This window comes from Sus scrofa, chromosome 10 (genome assembly GCF_054392235.1).
Source record: "Sus scrofa isolate SSC_HxYL_T2T_F1_AM1 chromosome 10, Sscrofa_HxYL_maternal_Yorkshire_Landrace_v2.0, whole genome shotgun sequence".
NCBI lineage: Eukaryota > Metazoa > Chordata > Mammalia > Artiodactyla > Suidae > Sus > Sus scrofa.
In genome coordinates, this window is record NC_139392.1 from 56880052 (window position 1) to 56897869 (window position 17818).

Consider the following 17818-nt stretch of genomic DNA (forward strand, 5'->3'; position numbering starts at 1 on the left):
TGGTAAGCAGCATTCTCAGCCTTTAAGGCAGTCACCACTCATCCAACTACTTTTCAGTGTGCAACCACAAAAACACAAAGTTTTGGAGTTCCCTGTTGGCTCAGCCAGTTAAGGATCCAGTGTTGTCACTGCTGTGGCTCAGGTCACTGCTGTGACAAAGGTTCAATCCCTGGCCCAGGAACTTCCATGTGCCATGGGTGCAGCCAAAAACAAAAACCAAACAACAACAACAAAAGCATAGTTTTATTGACTCCTCTCCCATTTACGTGTATTAATGGATTTATCTGCTGAGTTTGGAGTAGCCATGGAGCCAGGACTTGTCATAATCTTTGAGGAATGACCTCCTCCACCAGCATATGCCACCAACAGAGCCACACGCTTCTTGGCACCCACAAGTATAAATTTCCTACCTTTCATAAATGCATCTAATAGTTTGGAAATTCTGAGCAGGAAAAAGAGTAAAATAAAGAGATTCTCATTAGAGAATGCTATGTCATAATCCTAATTTCCCCCATACAACCTAATGTCTTTTTTTCCCCTTCAAGCTTAACTTTACATAATTAACAATGCTAAAACTGTCTGCTTAATTATAGTATTAGCAATAGCATTTACTGGGCATTCAAAGAACCAGAAATTCTTGTCTAGTACTTTAAATTTGTGTTTTGTTTCATTTAATCCTTACAACCAAGCTTGAAGTTAAGTATCTGTCCTCATGCAATTCATGAAGAATGTGAGTTTTAAAAAACTCAAATACACCTTCCAAAGTTGCCCAAGAACCTGAGATTTGAACTCAAAGATCAAGGTGATCGACACTACAAGAAACTACCCTCCCCAGACTGCACGTACCTATTTTCACATGGACTATAAATACCAACACATATCCATAATCTAGGAATTTGGTGCATTTAAAAAATAATTCCGTGTCTATTTGTGAGAGAAGAGTGAGTCTCCTTTATTTATAGAGAAATTGTATCACCCTGTCATAGCAATTTCCAAAGGAGTCTGTGCAAAATTGGCCAAGTCTAGATCTTTTAAATGTAAAGTCTTCCACAAATGAGTAAGCATCTGACTCACGTTAATTCTACAGCATTAATATGCTGGCCAAAGATTCAATAATGGAAAAAACAATCTGTACTTGAAATATCACTTGAGGTTTAATTAGCACAATAAAAATGAATTGGGAGGCATGAATAGCCAAGGAAGGATAAACCATTTGCCAGGCACTACTTCCTGGCTTAATAAGATTTGAAATCGGCACAAGTACAGAGCAAAGCTCAGCATCGCTTCCAAGAGCTTCTAGCACTACTGTAATGGGATCTTGATTTAAACTTCCGGGCTGTCTTCCTTTACACTCTGAGAAACCTCACTGGAGATAAGAGATGACCAGCTGCCCAGGCAAACAGACACCTCTGGGTCAATGGTTGTGGACCTGGATGTGGTCAGAAAGGACACACCAGCCAGTAGCTCTCAGCAGAAAATCATCCAGCCTCCAGCAAAAAGGCTGCCTTTCTTTAGACCAAAGCTTCCTAAACTTAGGTGCCAATGAAGCGCCAGCAGATCTTGTTAAAAATATTTTATCTTTTCCAGTAGGTCTGGGTTGGGGTCTGAGAATCTACATTTCTAACACATTCTCTGTTCCAAGGACCACACTTCCAGTAGCAAGGATTGAGACAATGGGTGTGGGACATGAATTATTCATTGGGTTTTTGTTTGGACAACTATTCTTAAACCTGGCAGGGCCCTGAGCAATCATCTAGTCCATCAAACTTTCCCCACTGTGTGTTCTGTGGAGCTCAAATTCCTTGAGAGGCTCTGTGTAGGAGGAAAAAAAAAAAAATCCAAGATTAAAAAAATAATAATAAACTGTAAGAAATTCTGTAACTCTGGATGTTCACCATGCCCCTTACCATATTAAAAGTTTTAAGAATTCTATGGAGTTCCCATCGAGGCTCAGTGATAATGAGCCCAACTAGTATCCATGAGGACACGGGTTCAATCCCTGGCCTTGTTCAGTGGGTTAAGGATCCGGCGTTGCCATGAGCTGTGGTGTAGGTCTCAGATGTGGCTCGGATCTGGTGTTGCTGTGGCTGTGGTGTAGGCGGGCAGCTCCGATTCAATCCCTAGCCTGGGAATGCCATACACATTCCAGAAGCGGCCCTAAAAAGACAAAATAAAATACAAAAAACAAAACATTTCTAAGAATTCCTGCTTGAAAACAACCATTTAACTTCCATTGATCTTATTTTCCCCAAGCCTGAGTACATACCTTTTCTTGGTAATATCACACCGTTGCTTTGTTACTTTTATTTGAAGTAATTTGACAAAATATCAGGTACATACTTAATTCAAATGTAAAATATATTTAAAGCTAAATATTCATATTGATAGTGGTGATAACTTTAATAGGTAATATTTATGAAGGACTTAATACACACTAGCCTTCTGAAATATTTTCCCTATTATCTTATCAGCCATCCTAAAAGCTGTAGAAAACAGATGTCATCGGGATCCCTATTTACAGCTGAGGAGGTAAAAGCTGATGAAGCATCACAAGTAAACAGCTAAGGGAGGAGGGGTTGGCCCTGACCCACATCTGTCTGTCTGGGGCCTTAACCAATACATTGATCAGCTGCCTCCTTTGCAGGGCTCTCCCACACACACCTCAGCTCCCATCCACTGGTGCACACTTCTTTTTTTTTTTTTTTTTTTTTGTCTTTTTGCCATTTCTTGGGCCGCTCCCGTGGCATATGGAGGTTCCCAGGATAGGGATCAAATCAGAGCTGTAGCTGCCAGCCTACGCCAGAGCCACAGCAATGCGGATCCGAGCCGCGTCTGCCACCCACACCACAGCTCACAGCAATGCCAGATCCCTAACCCACTGAGCAAGGCCAGGGATCGAACAAGCAACCTCATGGTTCCTAGTCGGATTCGTTAACCACTGAGCCAGGGCGGGAACTCCTGGTGCACACTTCTTGAAAATCAACCATATGGACCAGGCCCTTTGATCATCAAATTAAAGTAGGCACGTTCTCGCTTGCTAATCATTGAAGAAAACTAACCTCTAAGCATTCTAGAAATAATAACTGGGCTTTGCCATAACTGAGACGGGCCAAGTTTGGGTTTTATTTTTCAAGATCCATCTCTAGGTCTGAATTGTGTTCTTTTTCACCTCATTTCAGTGAGCTCATTTCATAAGCCTCGGTTCATTTTGCCTCGGGTCATCGCTCTGTGTGCATAAAAATATTCAAGTAAATGATGGCTTTTGTCAGCTCTCTGTCTTCTCTCCAACTCACTTTCTATCTATCTTCCTGGCATATCGTCCAACTTCTGTGTCCCCTAAATATACATATTTCACTACCAGGAGTGAAGCCAGAATCAGCCTGACCTATTTAGAAGTGGCTGCTTTACACCTGCTTGCAAAAATGGCAGAAAATTAGCAGAGTGACTTTCCAAGCTCAAATGGGAAACTGTGCTTCTAGGCTTGTGTGAGCTGTGTCATGACAGTGACAGCAACCACAAAACTTCTAAACACCAAAATCTAAACAGCAGCTGAAAGCTTAGAAAAAACAGTTTTATTTGCTATTCTAAAAAGATAAAGAAAAGCAATGGCCCACTGTGTGGCTTGCTGTGTTTTAGTAGATAAAACCTGATCTCTAATAAAAGGAAGCTAAGCAGTACACTAGACTTTGTAAACATTTTTAAGAAAATAAAAAAAAAATCAATCTGGCTAAGATGCCAAGAAAATAATGCTTTTTTACCAATCTAACTTACACATGGAGTATTAAAATAGCGTTTCCTTTTCATCTTCTGTGAATGCTAAGAACATGGAATTACTACCAATCTATTTTCCTGGTTTAAAACAAACAAAAGATGGAGTATGTACAAATATGCGAAACAGACATGCATACTACAAATTGTAGTGGAAAGCAAAAGTAAATCTTGAAAATAAATCATTAAAATCAGTTTACCACAAGAAAACGGGCCTCTCCTCCTGGGCAGCTATGAACTGACCTTTCTCAACGTAAATAATATTTTGTTGCTGTGTCTTCAAGAGACTCTACACTTAAAGTTTCAAGGTTGGAAAAGTGGAAAATTGAAATTGTCATCGCAAATAACAAAGAAACCGAAGGGAAGGCTGATTTCCATCCATGGGACTGTTAAGGGTGTTTTATACAGTAACTATGGAGTCATTCAACCCTCAGCTGAATTACCGTCTTCAGCTCACTGTGGGGCTAGCATGTTGTATGGTAACTAGTTTCTAGTAAAATGGGTGGTGGAGGAATTCTTTTTTTTTTTTTTTTTTTTTTTTGTCTTTTCTAGGGCTACTCGCGTGGCATATGGAGGTTCCCAGGCTAGGGGTCTAATCGGAGCTGTAGCTGCCGACCTACACCACAGCCACAGCCACAGCCACAGCAACACAGGATCCCAGCTGCCTGTGCGACCTACACCACAGTTCACGGCAACGCTGGATCCTTAACCCACTGAGCGAGGCCAGGGATCAAACCCGCAACCTCATGGTTCCTAGTCGGATTCGTTTCTGCTGCACCACGACGGGAACTCCCGGGTGGAGGAATTCTTTTGATTTGACCCAAAAAAATACTGCCTTTCTTAAATATATGTGTTGCCTACTTAGACCAGAGCCTTTCACCCACTAGCAAAACTTCCTGAAAGAATACTCTTTCATAGATTTAAACCATGATTATAGTATAAAAAGAATTAAAGCATAAACAACACTGTCTTTTAAGGATTCCATTTAGCCACAGAAAATGACGGAAAGGTCTGTACTGCAAAACTCACTGTGAAGACCAACCAAGGATATAAAAATCTAGATTATACAATGTTATATAAAATGTCATTGAAAAACCCTAAAAGAAGCAGCAGGAACGTTTTTATTTGGAGTGATATCAGCACAGCCTGGGAAAATAACCACTCTTCATTAGTTCCTGTGATTCAGTCTCTATCTTCAGAACCAGTGCTTACAAAACCTCTTTTTTTCCCCCCGACTAACGTGGAAATTTTGCATGCATATATTTTGTTGCATTGCAATTAATACAGTTTTTCTAAGGTTAAAAAGGCCCTTGTGGAGAAACAGACCACAACATGTTTCACAGCGGGAATAAATTTACAGTAATTCACCGCAGGAGGGGTTGTTAGAAAAATATTGTGAGACGTTTTGACTGTGCTGTGAATGGGAACAGGAATGGTGCAGTTACATTTCTCAGCCCTGCCTACTGTGCCCGCTCAATCACTAAGGGCAGAGAAAAAAGAAGAAAGGAGAGTCTTTTGAAATGCAATGATGACAGAAATTTCCAAGGGAACTACAAAATGCTAAAATATGGAAGAATTTGGCTAGAATAATATAAATATTTAAGATATCTTTACTTAGCTGAAATAGCTGGACTATTATATTAAAAACCTGGTCCAATCTGATCATTAATATAATATAGTTCCCGCATTTATTGCTTGCTCAATCAGCAAATATTATTCAAATGCCGTTATGTTCAAGGGATAAATCAGGGTCCAAGAAGGATGTATTTGTTTATAAAACATAGAGGAGTTCCTTCCCGTCGTGGCTCAGGGGTTAATGAACCCAACTAGCATCCATGAGAATGTAGGTTTGATCCCTGGCCTCAATCAGTGGGTTAAGGATCCAACGTTGCTGTGAGCTGTGGTTTAGGTTGAGCTGCAGCTCGGATCTGGCATTGCTGTGGCTCTGGCATAGACTAGCAGCTACAGCCCTGATTTGACTGCTAGCCTGAGAGCCTCTGTATGCCACGGGTGCAGCCCTAAAAAGACCAAAAAAAAAAAAAAAAATGTAGAGAATTAGTTCATCAGATAACACTTACACGATGAAATACTAAAAAGGGATTTTTTTAAAGAAAGCCCATTTTATAAAGGAATAAATCCCAACACTTCTTTTTAACTGAAATTAAAATATTACCAGTTGCAAACTAAATGCAATGGCCATAGTTATTGACAAATTGTTGAGTTTATAATCTTGAAATATGCAAGACCATACTCCTACAAATTACTTTTAGAGTTAGCTAACAAGTTTCATCCAAAAAAAAAAAAAAAAAAAACAGGTGGAAATAAGATGAACTCCATGAATTTGTGACCTAATTAAACATAGCGGATATTGTTTTAAAAGTTTGCTGAGTGCAAGACCTAAAAGAAAAGCCAGCTGACCATTAATCCGTGTTTTAAACAAGACATCAAACTTGGAGATTTGGGGATATTACCCAATTTCTCCAACATGGAATTTCAGAGACAAAATTCAAATTCAACAATCTAGTATAATTTACTGCTCAATCTAACTTCTCTTAAAGAACCAAAGTTGGGAAACCGTCACGAGGAAAATTAATACATGACTAAGCCCCAAACTGAAGTCTCCGCTTCTCACCTCAAATCTCTAGAAATTATGTTAATTTTTTTCTATCACAATTTTTTAATTTTGTTTTTTCATTTTTTTATTATAGTTGATTTGCAATGTTCTGTCAATTTCTGCTGTACAGCAAAGTAACCCAGTCATACATACATACATACATATATATATATAATATATATATTCTTTTTCTCATATTATCTTCTATCATGTTCTATCACAAGTGATTGGATATAGAGTTCCCTGTGCTATGCAGCAGGACCTCATTGCTTCTCCATTCTAAATGTAATAGTTTGCATCTACTAACCCCAAACTCCCTGTCCATCCCACTCCCAGCTTAATTTTTTTTTTTAATTGAGAATCATGTTGGAAAATGAGAAAGCATACTGTTAGTGGATAAGAACTATGATAAACTCTCAAATTAGAGAAAGTGGGAAAATGAAAGAAAAATTGCACAGTAGTTCCAGACACATGAGTATATGCTGCACAAAACAGAGAGGCTCTAGGCTGGCCTGAGACTAGGGGTGGTCCACAGGGCACAGTGTGGCCTCCCCCTACACCACCACAGGGTAATGGGGTTAAGAAAACCAATAACCTGTGCATGTCCCACCCTTGCTCCCCAACCCTGTGCATAACATCCAACAACAGGAGCACCCACCCCCGAGTAGAAGCAATGAGTGTAGGAAGTTTGCAGGAGAAAATCAGTCATGCTAGGTACTGGGATACCCTGGAGATGTGGTGAACCCCAAGACAGGAAAGGATGTTTCAGTCATTTAAAAAAAAAATCACTGGCGATTTCAAAAATTAAAAATTGATTGGCAGAAGGGAAAATTCAGTAGCTGGAGAAATAGCTGAAGGGCAAAGCAGTGAGTAAACAATTCTCCCATTAGGCAGTACAAAAGGACAAGCAGATGGAAAGTATTACAGAAAGGTTGAGAGGTAAGGAGAGAGGAGCCAGAAGTGTAAATAACCATCTAAATAAATTAGAAAATTCTTCCAGAACTGAAGATGTGAACACTCATATTGAAAAGGTACATTGCATGTCAAACAAAATAATTTTTAAACACACACACACACACACACATCTAGTTATACTGCAGTAAAATTTAAGAATAATAAAGATAATGAGAAAATACTAAAAGCTTCTAGAGGAAGAAGAAAAGCATAGATAACCTATCAAGAAATAAGTAATGAGGTCCTCCTGTACAGCACAGGGAACCAGATCTAATCTCTGGGTAAAACATGATGGAAGATCATATGAGAAAAAGAATGTATAGATATATGTATGAGTGGCTTACTATGCTATACAGCAGAAATTGACACAACACTGTGAATCAACCATACTCTAATAAAAAAAAAAAAAAGATGTAAGCATCAGACTGGCCTCGGGTTTCTCATTAACCACACTGAACACAAGGAGAACGCGGTACAATATCTGAAAAATTCTAAGAGGAGGTTATCTTGAATCTAGAATTTTACACACAGCTAATTCCAATGAGAGGAAAAAAATACAGGCTGACTTTCCACTGGAAGAGAACTTGAAGATTATATATTTTTAATTTCTCTAAAAGAAATATTAGAGGATATACTCCAGCAAAAAGAAAAACCACTCCAAAAGGAAGTAGCAGAAGACAAGTCTCAAGGAAACAGTAAATCTTCAAAAATGTCAAGTAACAATCCAAAAATAAAATCCCCAGATGATAACAATCTGAGAGAAGGGAGCAGAAAGCAAAGAGAAGTAAAAGTATCTTTTCTCATCTTGTCAGGGGTTCCCTCTAGATACTTACAGAAAGTACCTCTAAATGTGTTAAGTATGTGTGGTGAATATTTTGGCATCGTATGTTTATAAACATAATGGAAACATAATGTATAACCTTCAAATAACTGAGAAAAAATAAAACAAAGAACTCTTATCACTAGAAGAAAAGGAAGGAAAAGGAATAACCTTACAGAAAAATAGTCTGAAGATATAAACTGGCAATTCACTGAAGCATAATCACAGTGTCTAAAGAACAGAGAAGATATCAAGTAGCAATCAAGAAAATGCAAACTAAAAAGCAATGACATACATTTATTAGAGAAAAAATATGAAGTTTGCTAATATCAAGGTATTATCTTGCTGGAGTAGTTATTAGTTGGCATGGCTACTGTTAAATGTGCAAAAACCACATTAACCAAAAATTCTGCTTCTCACTATGTACTCTAGAAAGACCTTTGCATCTGTACAGATGCCCAAAGACCATATATAAGGATGCTTATTGAACCATTTTCGTAGTAAAAAGGAAAATATCCATCACTATGAAAGATTTAGCATAATTAAGATATAGTCTACCATGAATGTCATGCAATGATTAAAAAGAATATGATGGAACCATGGCTACTGACCTGAAATGGCCACAAACAAGAAAAAGACAAGCTTTATGTGTAAATGTAGGAAATTATTTTTGCCACAAAATGTATCAGTAGTGTTTGTGCAATTACATATTAGTTTAAAAAAAAGACCCTTGGGAAAGAAAATAAAAATTAGCAGAGAAAGAACAAGACAGTTTAAGAACATAAAAAAGTCTATCAGTTCACCTTTTCTAAGGCTGCTTTTTGAAAAGCATCGTCGACATTGAAATTCACTGTGAATGTTATGTTACCATAAATGTAATCACTCAGGCCTAATCAATCAAACACATGCCCTCTGACAGTGGATTTTAAGCCTCGCTTTCATGCACACAAATTCATTGACTAATTTGTAGAAAACAAATACTACAATAGTGAAACTCGACAGACCAGTCAGGAAAAATTAGAATCGGTTCACTCCTGCCCCTCCCTGGCCCCAATCACAATGGCCTATCAACCACCCATTAGGTGGGTGTATTACAGGAATGATGTCAAGACCATGTGGCCAAAAATTAAAATTAAAAAAAAATTGAATTGGTTTCAGGCAAGGGCAAAGCAGGCATCTATTAAGAGCACTCTCTCTTGTTTCCTCTCAGTGGTGGCTGGAACAATATGGTCACAACAGCCATGGGGACTTGTGAGTTGGCCAGGCGGCCAGGTGACTCAACATTGAATTTCTTCCCTATAGGCATTTTCTCTCAGCGGTATAAATTTATGCCAGAACGGAGAACAGTTATCCTCTTATCCATCAGGAAAAGATAGATATTAAAAGTGGTGTTTTTTTTTTTAAGAACTGGTTGACAAAGAAAGCCCAGGGAAGTTAACCAGGGAAAAAAGCCAGATTCCCCCATGATGAAAACAAAGGACTCCAGTACAACCCAAATCGGTATGAAGGGGAACTGCTGTCTTCTAAGCCCCTTCAGGGGAAGAAACAAACACTTATCCTTCCTTGATTCCAATCTCATTAAAAACGAGCAGCAGAGAGTTCCCGCTGTGGCTCTGCAGTAACGAACCCGACTAGTATCCATCAGGATGTGGGTTTGATCTCTGGCCTCACTCAGTGGGTTAGGGATCCGGCATTGCCATGAGCTGCGGTGTAGGTCACAGATGCAGCTCAGATCTAGTGTTGCTGTGGCTGTGGTGTAGGACGGCAGGTGCAGCACCAATTCAACCCCTAGCCTGGGAACTCCCATACTCTGCAGGTGCAGCCCTAAAGAGGGAAAAGGCAGCGGAGGGCAGCAGCTATATTCTCCTTAAATAAAAATTCTCACCAAACAATAGGCTCTTCTGAAAACAAAGACCTGGAAGTTGATGGTGAATATACAGATTCCTCTCAGACAAGAAGGAAGTATTGAGTGGCTTTCTGCTGTATCACCAGCCAGTAGGGCAGAAGATCAAATGTAGTTATCAACTGATGAACCGGTTGACTAACTGATTAAAATTTCGACAGAGGAATAATATACATATGTGAGTACTGCAGAGATAGGTCACAAGAGCCCTGGGCCCGTAAAAACCTAACCAGAACACTTGGAGTCTCCTTTCTGGTAAACACACTGGCACGCAGGAGCTGTCGTTTTATCATACAGTGCCCTTTTTATTTATTTATTTATTTATTTATTTGTTTGTTTTCATTTTACAGCTGCACCCTCAGCATATGGAAGCTCCCAGGCTAGGGGTCGAATCAGAGCTGCAGCAGCTGGCCTACCTCACAACCAGAGCAATGCCAGATTTAAGTCGCCTCTGTGACCCACACCACAGCTCACAGCGACACCAGATCCTTAACCCACTTCCTCATGGACACTAGTCGACTTCATTACCACTGAGCCAAGGGGAACCCCATGGTGCCATTTTAAATTCTGGAAGTACAATCCCTGAGGGAGTAGGGGGACAGGAGTAAAGGAGGTGATGGTGACCCCAGACACAGGGAAAAGCGTGTCTAAGGGCAGATGTGAGGTGCCCCCTCAAGAGACTGTGACCTCTGGCAGCAAGACAAGTTTAAGGGAACATTCTGGATTGAACTGAGTGTCCTCGTGTTGCCTGGACAGTTTATCCTCCAGGATCCCCCCTCTACATGGCCTGGGTGCCAACCAAGTATATATGTGGCCAGTGAAGAACCACACTCTCAGCAGCCACTTTTTGGATGGATGGATAGTTGGATGGATGGATGGATGGATGGATGGATGGATGGATGGATGGATGAACAAAGGAACAAAGAAAGCAAGGAATAAACAGTGTGCTTTTTTCCCCTGTGCACTTTAAAGTCCTCTGTTCAGAATTAATATCCTACTGGACTTCCCATTATGGCTCAGTGGTTAACGAATCCGACTAGGAACCATGAGGTTACAAGTTCAATCCCTGGCCTCGCTCAGTGGGTTAAGGATCCAGCATTTCCCTGAGCTGTGGTGTAGGCTGCAGACGCGGCTCGGATCCCGCGTTGCTGTGGCTGTGGCATAGGCCAGAGGCTACAGCTCTGATTAGACCCCTTAGCCTTGGAACCTCCATGTGCCACAGGTGCAGCCCTAGAAAAGGCAAAAAAAAAAAAAAAAAAAAAAAGAAGAAGAATTAATATTCAACTTGCAGAAAGAGCACACCCAACTCAGTGGAGACATGGAGTCCACATCGCATAAAACCTGGGTGGTGGTAACCTTGCCAGATGCTCTACCACACCAAGGCAATTAGAATCATTCATAGCACGGAGAACTCATGGATTTAATAAATTACCACAATTGGGTATCTGCAGGTTTGCCAGGGAAATATTCTTGCTGTTTTCATCCAGGCAGTACAAATCCTGAGTTTCTAGACTGGGCTTAGTTTCCTGAAGAGTCTTGATCCACATAATGTCACAGGAGCATCTAAATGGATTGCCCACCAGGATCCTATGTGGAAGAAAAATGAAATGCAATCAGGCTTCTCTTTTTGCAGTTTTAACTACAGAATTGTTTATGACACGCTAACAACAATCTGAATTCCTTCTAGCAGGCTATCTTTGAAATTCACATCCATCTTGACTGCATAACAGTACTTATCATTTGTTCATTCACCTAATACTTACTGATATTCTGCTATGTGCAAACACGCCTGTAGAAGCTAAAGGATGCAAAGTGATGGAAGATCTTTCAGACTCATAGGGAAAGGAGATAAGAGCAGAAATAACCATAGTGTAGGATAGGGAGTTCCTGTTGTGGCTCAGCGGTAACAAATCCAACAAGTAACCATGAGATGCAGGTTCGATCCCTGGCCTTGACCAGTGGGTCAGGGATCCAGTGTTGCCATGAGCTGCGGTGTAGGTCACAGACATGGCTCGGATCTGGTATTGATCCCAATTCTACCCCTCGCCTGGGAACTTCCATATGCCGCACACGTGGGCCCTAAAAAGCAAAAAAATAAAATTTAGATTTAAAAAACCTCCAATGTAGGATAGACAAGGATGTCTTACGGCAAAAAATAAGATGCTGCAACAACTTTATCACAGTTATTACACAGTCATAAAGAAGAGTTTAAGTAAAGAAGCCAACATTATGTTTTCAGAAACCCTAACAGATTTATTTCTAACTAGGCTAGAGATTCAAGTGGCACCACTTAATAAGTTCAAGTTTCAGTGGAGGGCAGAGAAATTGCATCTGAACTGAAAATGACCCTGGGAATACAATGCTAAGACTGAAGTGTGAGAGCTAGCAGGGTGGCACTCCCAGTTTTCCGAATTACACAATCACAGCTCTGTACGATGGATGCGAGAAAGTTGGAGTAAAGGTGAGGGACAGAACCTGGACGGGAACTCTTGAACCTCCTACACATACACTCACACACAGGCACACAACACACACCCGCTTGGGAGCACGCGCCAAGTTCAGGGTTTCTGAGAGCAAGGGCAACGGAGATCTAGATTGAGCTCCTCAGCCCGTTGTGGGAAGGGCTGCAAAGAGAAAGCCACCGTTCGACCACATTGCCTGGGCTCCTGTGGCCTGTGATTGGTGAAAGAGGAAGTAGTCAAGAGGAAAATAAAAACCACGAGAAAAAAAAAATCTTTAAATGCTTATTTATAATACTCAGTGGCCCATTTAAGATGAATTCCATTTATGGTAATGAGCCTTTAAATGATGCCATTTAAAATCATTACATAGGCTCTGCCTGGCATTAACCACAATACTTAAGATTTCCGTGAGGACAGGACCTGGGCTTGGCAACATCATTGACTCCTGTGGTTTTTCTGGTTGGGTTCTAAGATTCTCAGGGATCCCTGGAGACTTTTCCAGGAGTTTCTTTGGGGGAAATGTGGTCATGGCAGACTCATTTAATTTGTGTTTGCTTGATCGCCTCCAAACAGCCTTAAGACACCAGTAAAAAAAAAAAAAAAAAAAAAAGAGTTGATGCTCCTAGAGAGAGACTATAATATGGGAGATATTCACAACGTTTAAGCCCAACCAATCCAAGATGTTTCCTGGTGTTCTGAGTAGCTGAAAAACTAAGAAATCTTTTATTTTATTTTATTTTATTTACTTATTTTTTTTTAGGGCCACACCTGTGACATATGGAAGTTCCCAGACCAGGGGTCGTTGAATTAGAGCTGCACCTGCTGGCCTACGCCACAGCCACCGCAAAGCCAGATCTGAGCCACATCAGCACCCTATACTGCAGCTTCTGGCAATGCTGGATCCTTAACCCAAGGAGTGAGGCCAGGGATTGAACCCACATCCTCATGAATAGGAGTCGGGTTTGTTCCTGCTGAACCACAACAGGAACTCCAGAAATCTTTTTAAAACAAAGGTGTGCCTGAATCCACAGAAGGGATAAGGAAGCCAAGGGATCTTGAGTGAGGAAGACAGCAATGTTCACAGGACCACACAGCGCAGGCAGACAGCCGGATTCCTCCTCTCACGCAGAGGACACACGCCTTTGGCAGTGACTCTTAAAGCACCTTATACTTAATGTGTTCAGGCCTTTCCCTCTCCCACTGGATAGCCAAATCCTGGAATACAGAAACTGGGCTCCTTACACCCCCATGGGTTCATTAGCACTGCGGGTTCGTTAGCACTGCGCCACAACAGGAACTCCTGGATTTGCTATCTGTTAGGGCCTGGATATAACAAGGACCCTTGTAGAAGATGTGTGGCCACCTTTTTTTTACACAAAACCCCTATCTTCTCTTTTTCCTTCTTTTAGAAAACAAGTTTTAACAGGGAACTATATCCAATCACTTGCAATAGAACATGGTATAAGATAATAAAAGAAAAAAATGTACATTTAGGTATTTAAAATGGAAAAATAAATAAAATAATATTATAAAAGAAAACAAGTTTGGGAGTTCCCGTCATGGCTCAGCGGAAACGAATCTGACTAGTATCCATGAGGACGTAAGTTTGATCCCTGGCCTCGCTCAGTGGGTTAAGACTCCAGTGTTGCTATGAGCTGTGGTGTAGGTTGCAGACTCAGCTTGGAACCCACATTGCCGTGGCTGTGGTGTAGGTCGGAGGCAGCTCCAATTCAGCCCCTAGCCTGGAACCTCCATATGCCGCAGTGAGGCCCTAAAAAAACAAAAAACAAAAAAAAACTTTTTATGGAAAAGTACTATTTAAATGCATCATAAATGATATATTACTATCGAAGAGTTCTATTAATTTTTTACTGTTGAATCACATTTTCATGAGGGGATAAAAGAACAAATGGCCAAAAATTAAATCTTTTTTCATGAATGTTGATATAAAAATAAATCTGCAGCATTATTTATTTTAAAAACCACTTAATTACATTGTCCTTTGAAATTTTTCCCCCAAATGCCACGCAAAATCATTACTTACAGCTCAGACAAATCAAGGTGACGAAAATGTTTCCTAGACAAAATCGTCAGTTTATTTCGGGTAAAATTGCTGAAAGAAATCAAAAACATTAAATGTGAATTGCGAGTATACATTTTAGGAATAAAGTATGCAAATATAATTTTTTTCAAAATATAATTTTATTTGTTCATGGTTCATGCCTTACTTAGATGAAATAATCTCTTTCACCTAGAGTGATAGCTTAATTTTTCCTGCCTCTTTTACAATTCTTGCTTGAGTGTGGGCTTGGAGGTACATATATTTATAATCTCTATTTTTAATCTCTTTTTTTACCCCTAAGTTTATTTTTCATACTCAAAGCCAAGTTATATACCTCCTAGAGATATCTGACCTTCTGAACAATTAATAGGAGGATTAAATTAAACTAAATTAAATTTAAACCATAAGCTCACTAGGGGGAAAGATACTTTAAAGCTAAAGAGCATCATGAATATTTTGAAAATACATGACACACAAAACTCTGAATATCAACTGAAATTATCATATCCTAATAGGAAAGATAACACCTACTGATTGATAAAATTCTGCTGAGAGTACTAAAATATGACTTCCAAACAATTGGATAATTTCACAATGAGAACAATAACAGCAAAATATCAGCTAGCAAAGAAAATGTCAGATTTTTATCTGGAAATAGTCTCGTAACATATCAAGATTTGGACCAACCAGATAATGAAAAGATGTCCTATTTGTGACTGAAAAAACACTAATGAATTTACTGACGTGTTCCAAATACGTAGTTTTATTCCAGGGAATAGGATTTTCTGTTTCCAATGATCAGCGTCATGAGTGAGACCTTCAGCTGGAAAATTTGGAGCCGTAATCCCAGCAGCTGACTCACTCTGTGAATTTGTTTACCAGTCAAATTTATTTTAAAAGCGTGCAATGCTTCAGCCACTAGATATGTGTTTAAGAAGTAACAGGAATGTAAAGCAAACAGCAACTTTTACAAAACAGCTGAGCCCTCAGCACTCTGCCAGGAGCTTTTCAGTATCTGATTCTAGTTCAGGAAAGTGAGCCCTCGGCCGAGAGTCAAGTACCTGCAGGAGATCTGAGGTGAGAGCAATCCTGGCCCCGCTGAGGCTAGTCTGTTGTGTCTACCCCTAAAATCATAAGTCAAAGTCTTCTAGTATGCCCAGCCAGTCACGTTCAAAGGAGATAGATTAAAGACCAGGAGGAGCTAATACATATACTAAGACCAGTTAGTTGATGGATAAAGAAATGCAGCTTCAGCATCTTATAATTCAAGAAGGTGTGTGGCCTAAACCTCAAATGCGTCAATCTTGAGATTTGCACTGTGGGCCTATATATGATATTTTCTTAGATATTTTCCTTTTAGGTGGATACGAAAGATGCTTCCTATATTTTCTTATTAATACAGCTGTAATAGACATATGTTAACATGTTAAAAGAAGGAGGAGGAGAAGGAGGAGGAGAATGATGAGAAGAAAGAGAGGAAGGAGGAGGAGAAGGAGGAGTAGGAGGAGGAGAAAGAGGAGGAGAAGAAGGAAGAGAAGGAAGAGGAGGGGGAGGAGGAGGAGGGGGAGGAGAAGATGCAGATGACAACCACTAGGATGAAGTCTAAGACAAAGACATGTGGCCACTCCCAGCTTAATTCTCTATTGAGATTTTCTCTGCACACTGAGGTATATGGAGCAATTGGCCAACGGGGACTTGCCGTGTAGCACAGAGAATTCTACCCTGTATTCTATGATAATCTATGAGGGAAAAGAATCTGAGAGAGAATGGGTGTGTGTGTATGTATGGCTGGGTCATGTTGCTGTACAGCAGAAATGATCACAGCCTTGTAAATCAACTCTAATTCAATGACATATTAAAAAAAAAAAAAAAAGATTAGGGAGGTCCTGTTGTTGTGCATTGGAGACAAACCCGACTAGTATCCATAAGGACCCAGGTTCGATCCCTGGCTTCACTCAGGCTCAGATCTCATGTTGCTGTGGCTGTGGTGTAGGCCGGCAGCTGCAGCTCCAATTCAACCCCTAGCCTGGGAACCGCCACATGCTGTGGGTTCGGCCCTAAAAAGCAAAAAAAAAAAAAAAAAAGATTAAAAAAAAAAGAGATTTCCTCTCATCCACCCCCTCACCTACACGAAGGTACCCTCTTCCTTTTACACTTGCATTTTCTCTCTTCATGCTAAGTGTAAACTGCTCACCCACATAAAAAAAATAATCCAGCGGGAAGTTGTAAAATGTGCCCACATAAATCTTTTCTTTTGGAATGTGAATGAAGAATGGGTTTCCCTGGAGTCCAATACATTGACAAGTCACCCTGCCTGTCTTCACCACAGCCTTGGAGGAACAAATGTTTTCATCTTCATCAGAAACCCCCTTCCTTCTGAAGACAAAAAACCAAAACCAAAAACCAAAACCAAAAGACGCTACTCTTCCTCCCAAGAAGAATGAGGAGCGAGGAGGCAAAGAAAGCGGACGATGTCAAGGTTCCCAGGCAGCTGGCAAGCCCCCCACCCCACCCCCCAGGGCAGCTAGCGAACCCCCCCTCCTCCCGGCCCCCCGGGCAGCTAGCGAGCCCCCAGCCCCTCACTCCCCAGGCAGCTGCCCTGTGGGACTGCCAGTCACGCAGCCCACAGCCCAAAGAACAAGATGAGTTTTATAAACCATACTTATTATTGCGGCCAAAAGCCAAAAAGGGGGAGGAGGGGAGGAAAAAAAAAGAAAAATCAACAATCCTCTTACTGTTTGATTATAGAACTTTGCAAAAGAGCTAATTAGCACCTCTGCAAAGCCTCTGGAAAACACGAATCCCAGCTTTTCTCACAGTTTCTGGGTTCTCAGGGGCTGGGCAGGAATGAAAGGCACCAAGAAATAAACGCAGGGACCAGTCCGAAGGGCTCTGGACCACGGGATGCTTAATATGCACAAGAGAGGGGAGGGGTGATGAAAGTGACCAACAGGATCCAATCTGAATTTGCCTAAAAGGCAAAAGGAAATAGATGCTCTTGCGCACATTTTTGTATTGCTGGGCAAACTCAGAGAGATAACCAGTATCTCCCAGGGGTCGAAAGAAACAGCTTCCACACGCGTTTCTTTATCAGCTTCCCCGCAGCCATGGTGCAGAGTCTGGTAAGATGCCCTTTGCTAAGTACGGGGAATCAGGGAGCACACACCAGCGCCCGCCACACACAGAGGCCATGAGCAGAGGCTGAGAGACCCAGGTCTGGAAAGGAGGACACCTG

General features: G+C 40.8%; 1 protein-coding gene across 12 annotated transcripts in view; it reads right to left on the reverse strand.

Moving 5' to 3' along the window:
- Positions 1–17818, reverse strand: part of NTRK2 (neurotrophic receptor tyrosine kinase 2) — a 394884-nt gene that overhangs the window by 334475 nt on the left and 42591 nt on the right. For all 12 annotated transcript variants that reach the window (XR_014817742.1, XR_014817740.1, XR_014817741.1 and 9 more), the window contains exons 5-6: positions 14566–14634; positions 11492–11646 (exon numbers count right to left, since the gene is read on the reverse strand). Coding sequence is in view for 9 of the 12 variants with exons in the window: in XM_021064645.2 (XP_020920304.1) it covers positions 11492–11646; positions 14566–14634 (224 nt within the window). In the remaining 3 variants the exon portion in view is untranslated. The remainder of the gene's footprint in view (positions 1–11491; positions 11647–14565; positions 14635–17818) is intronic.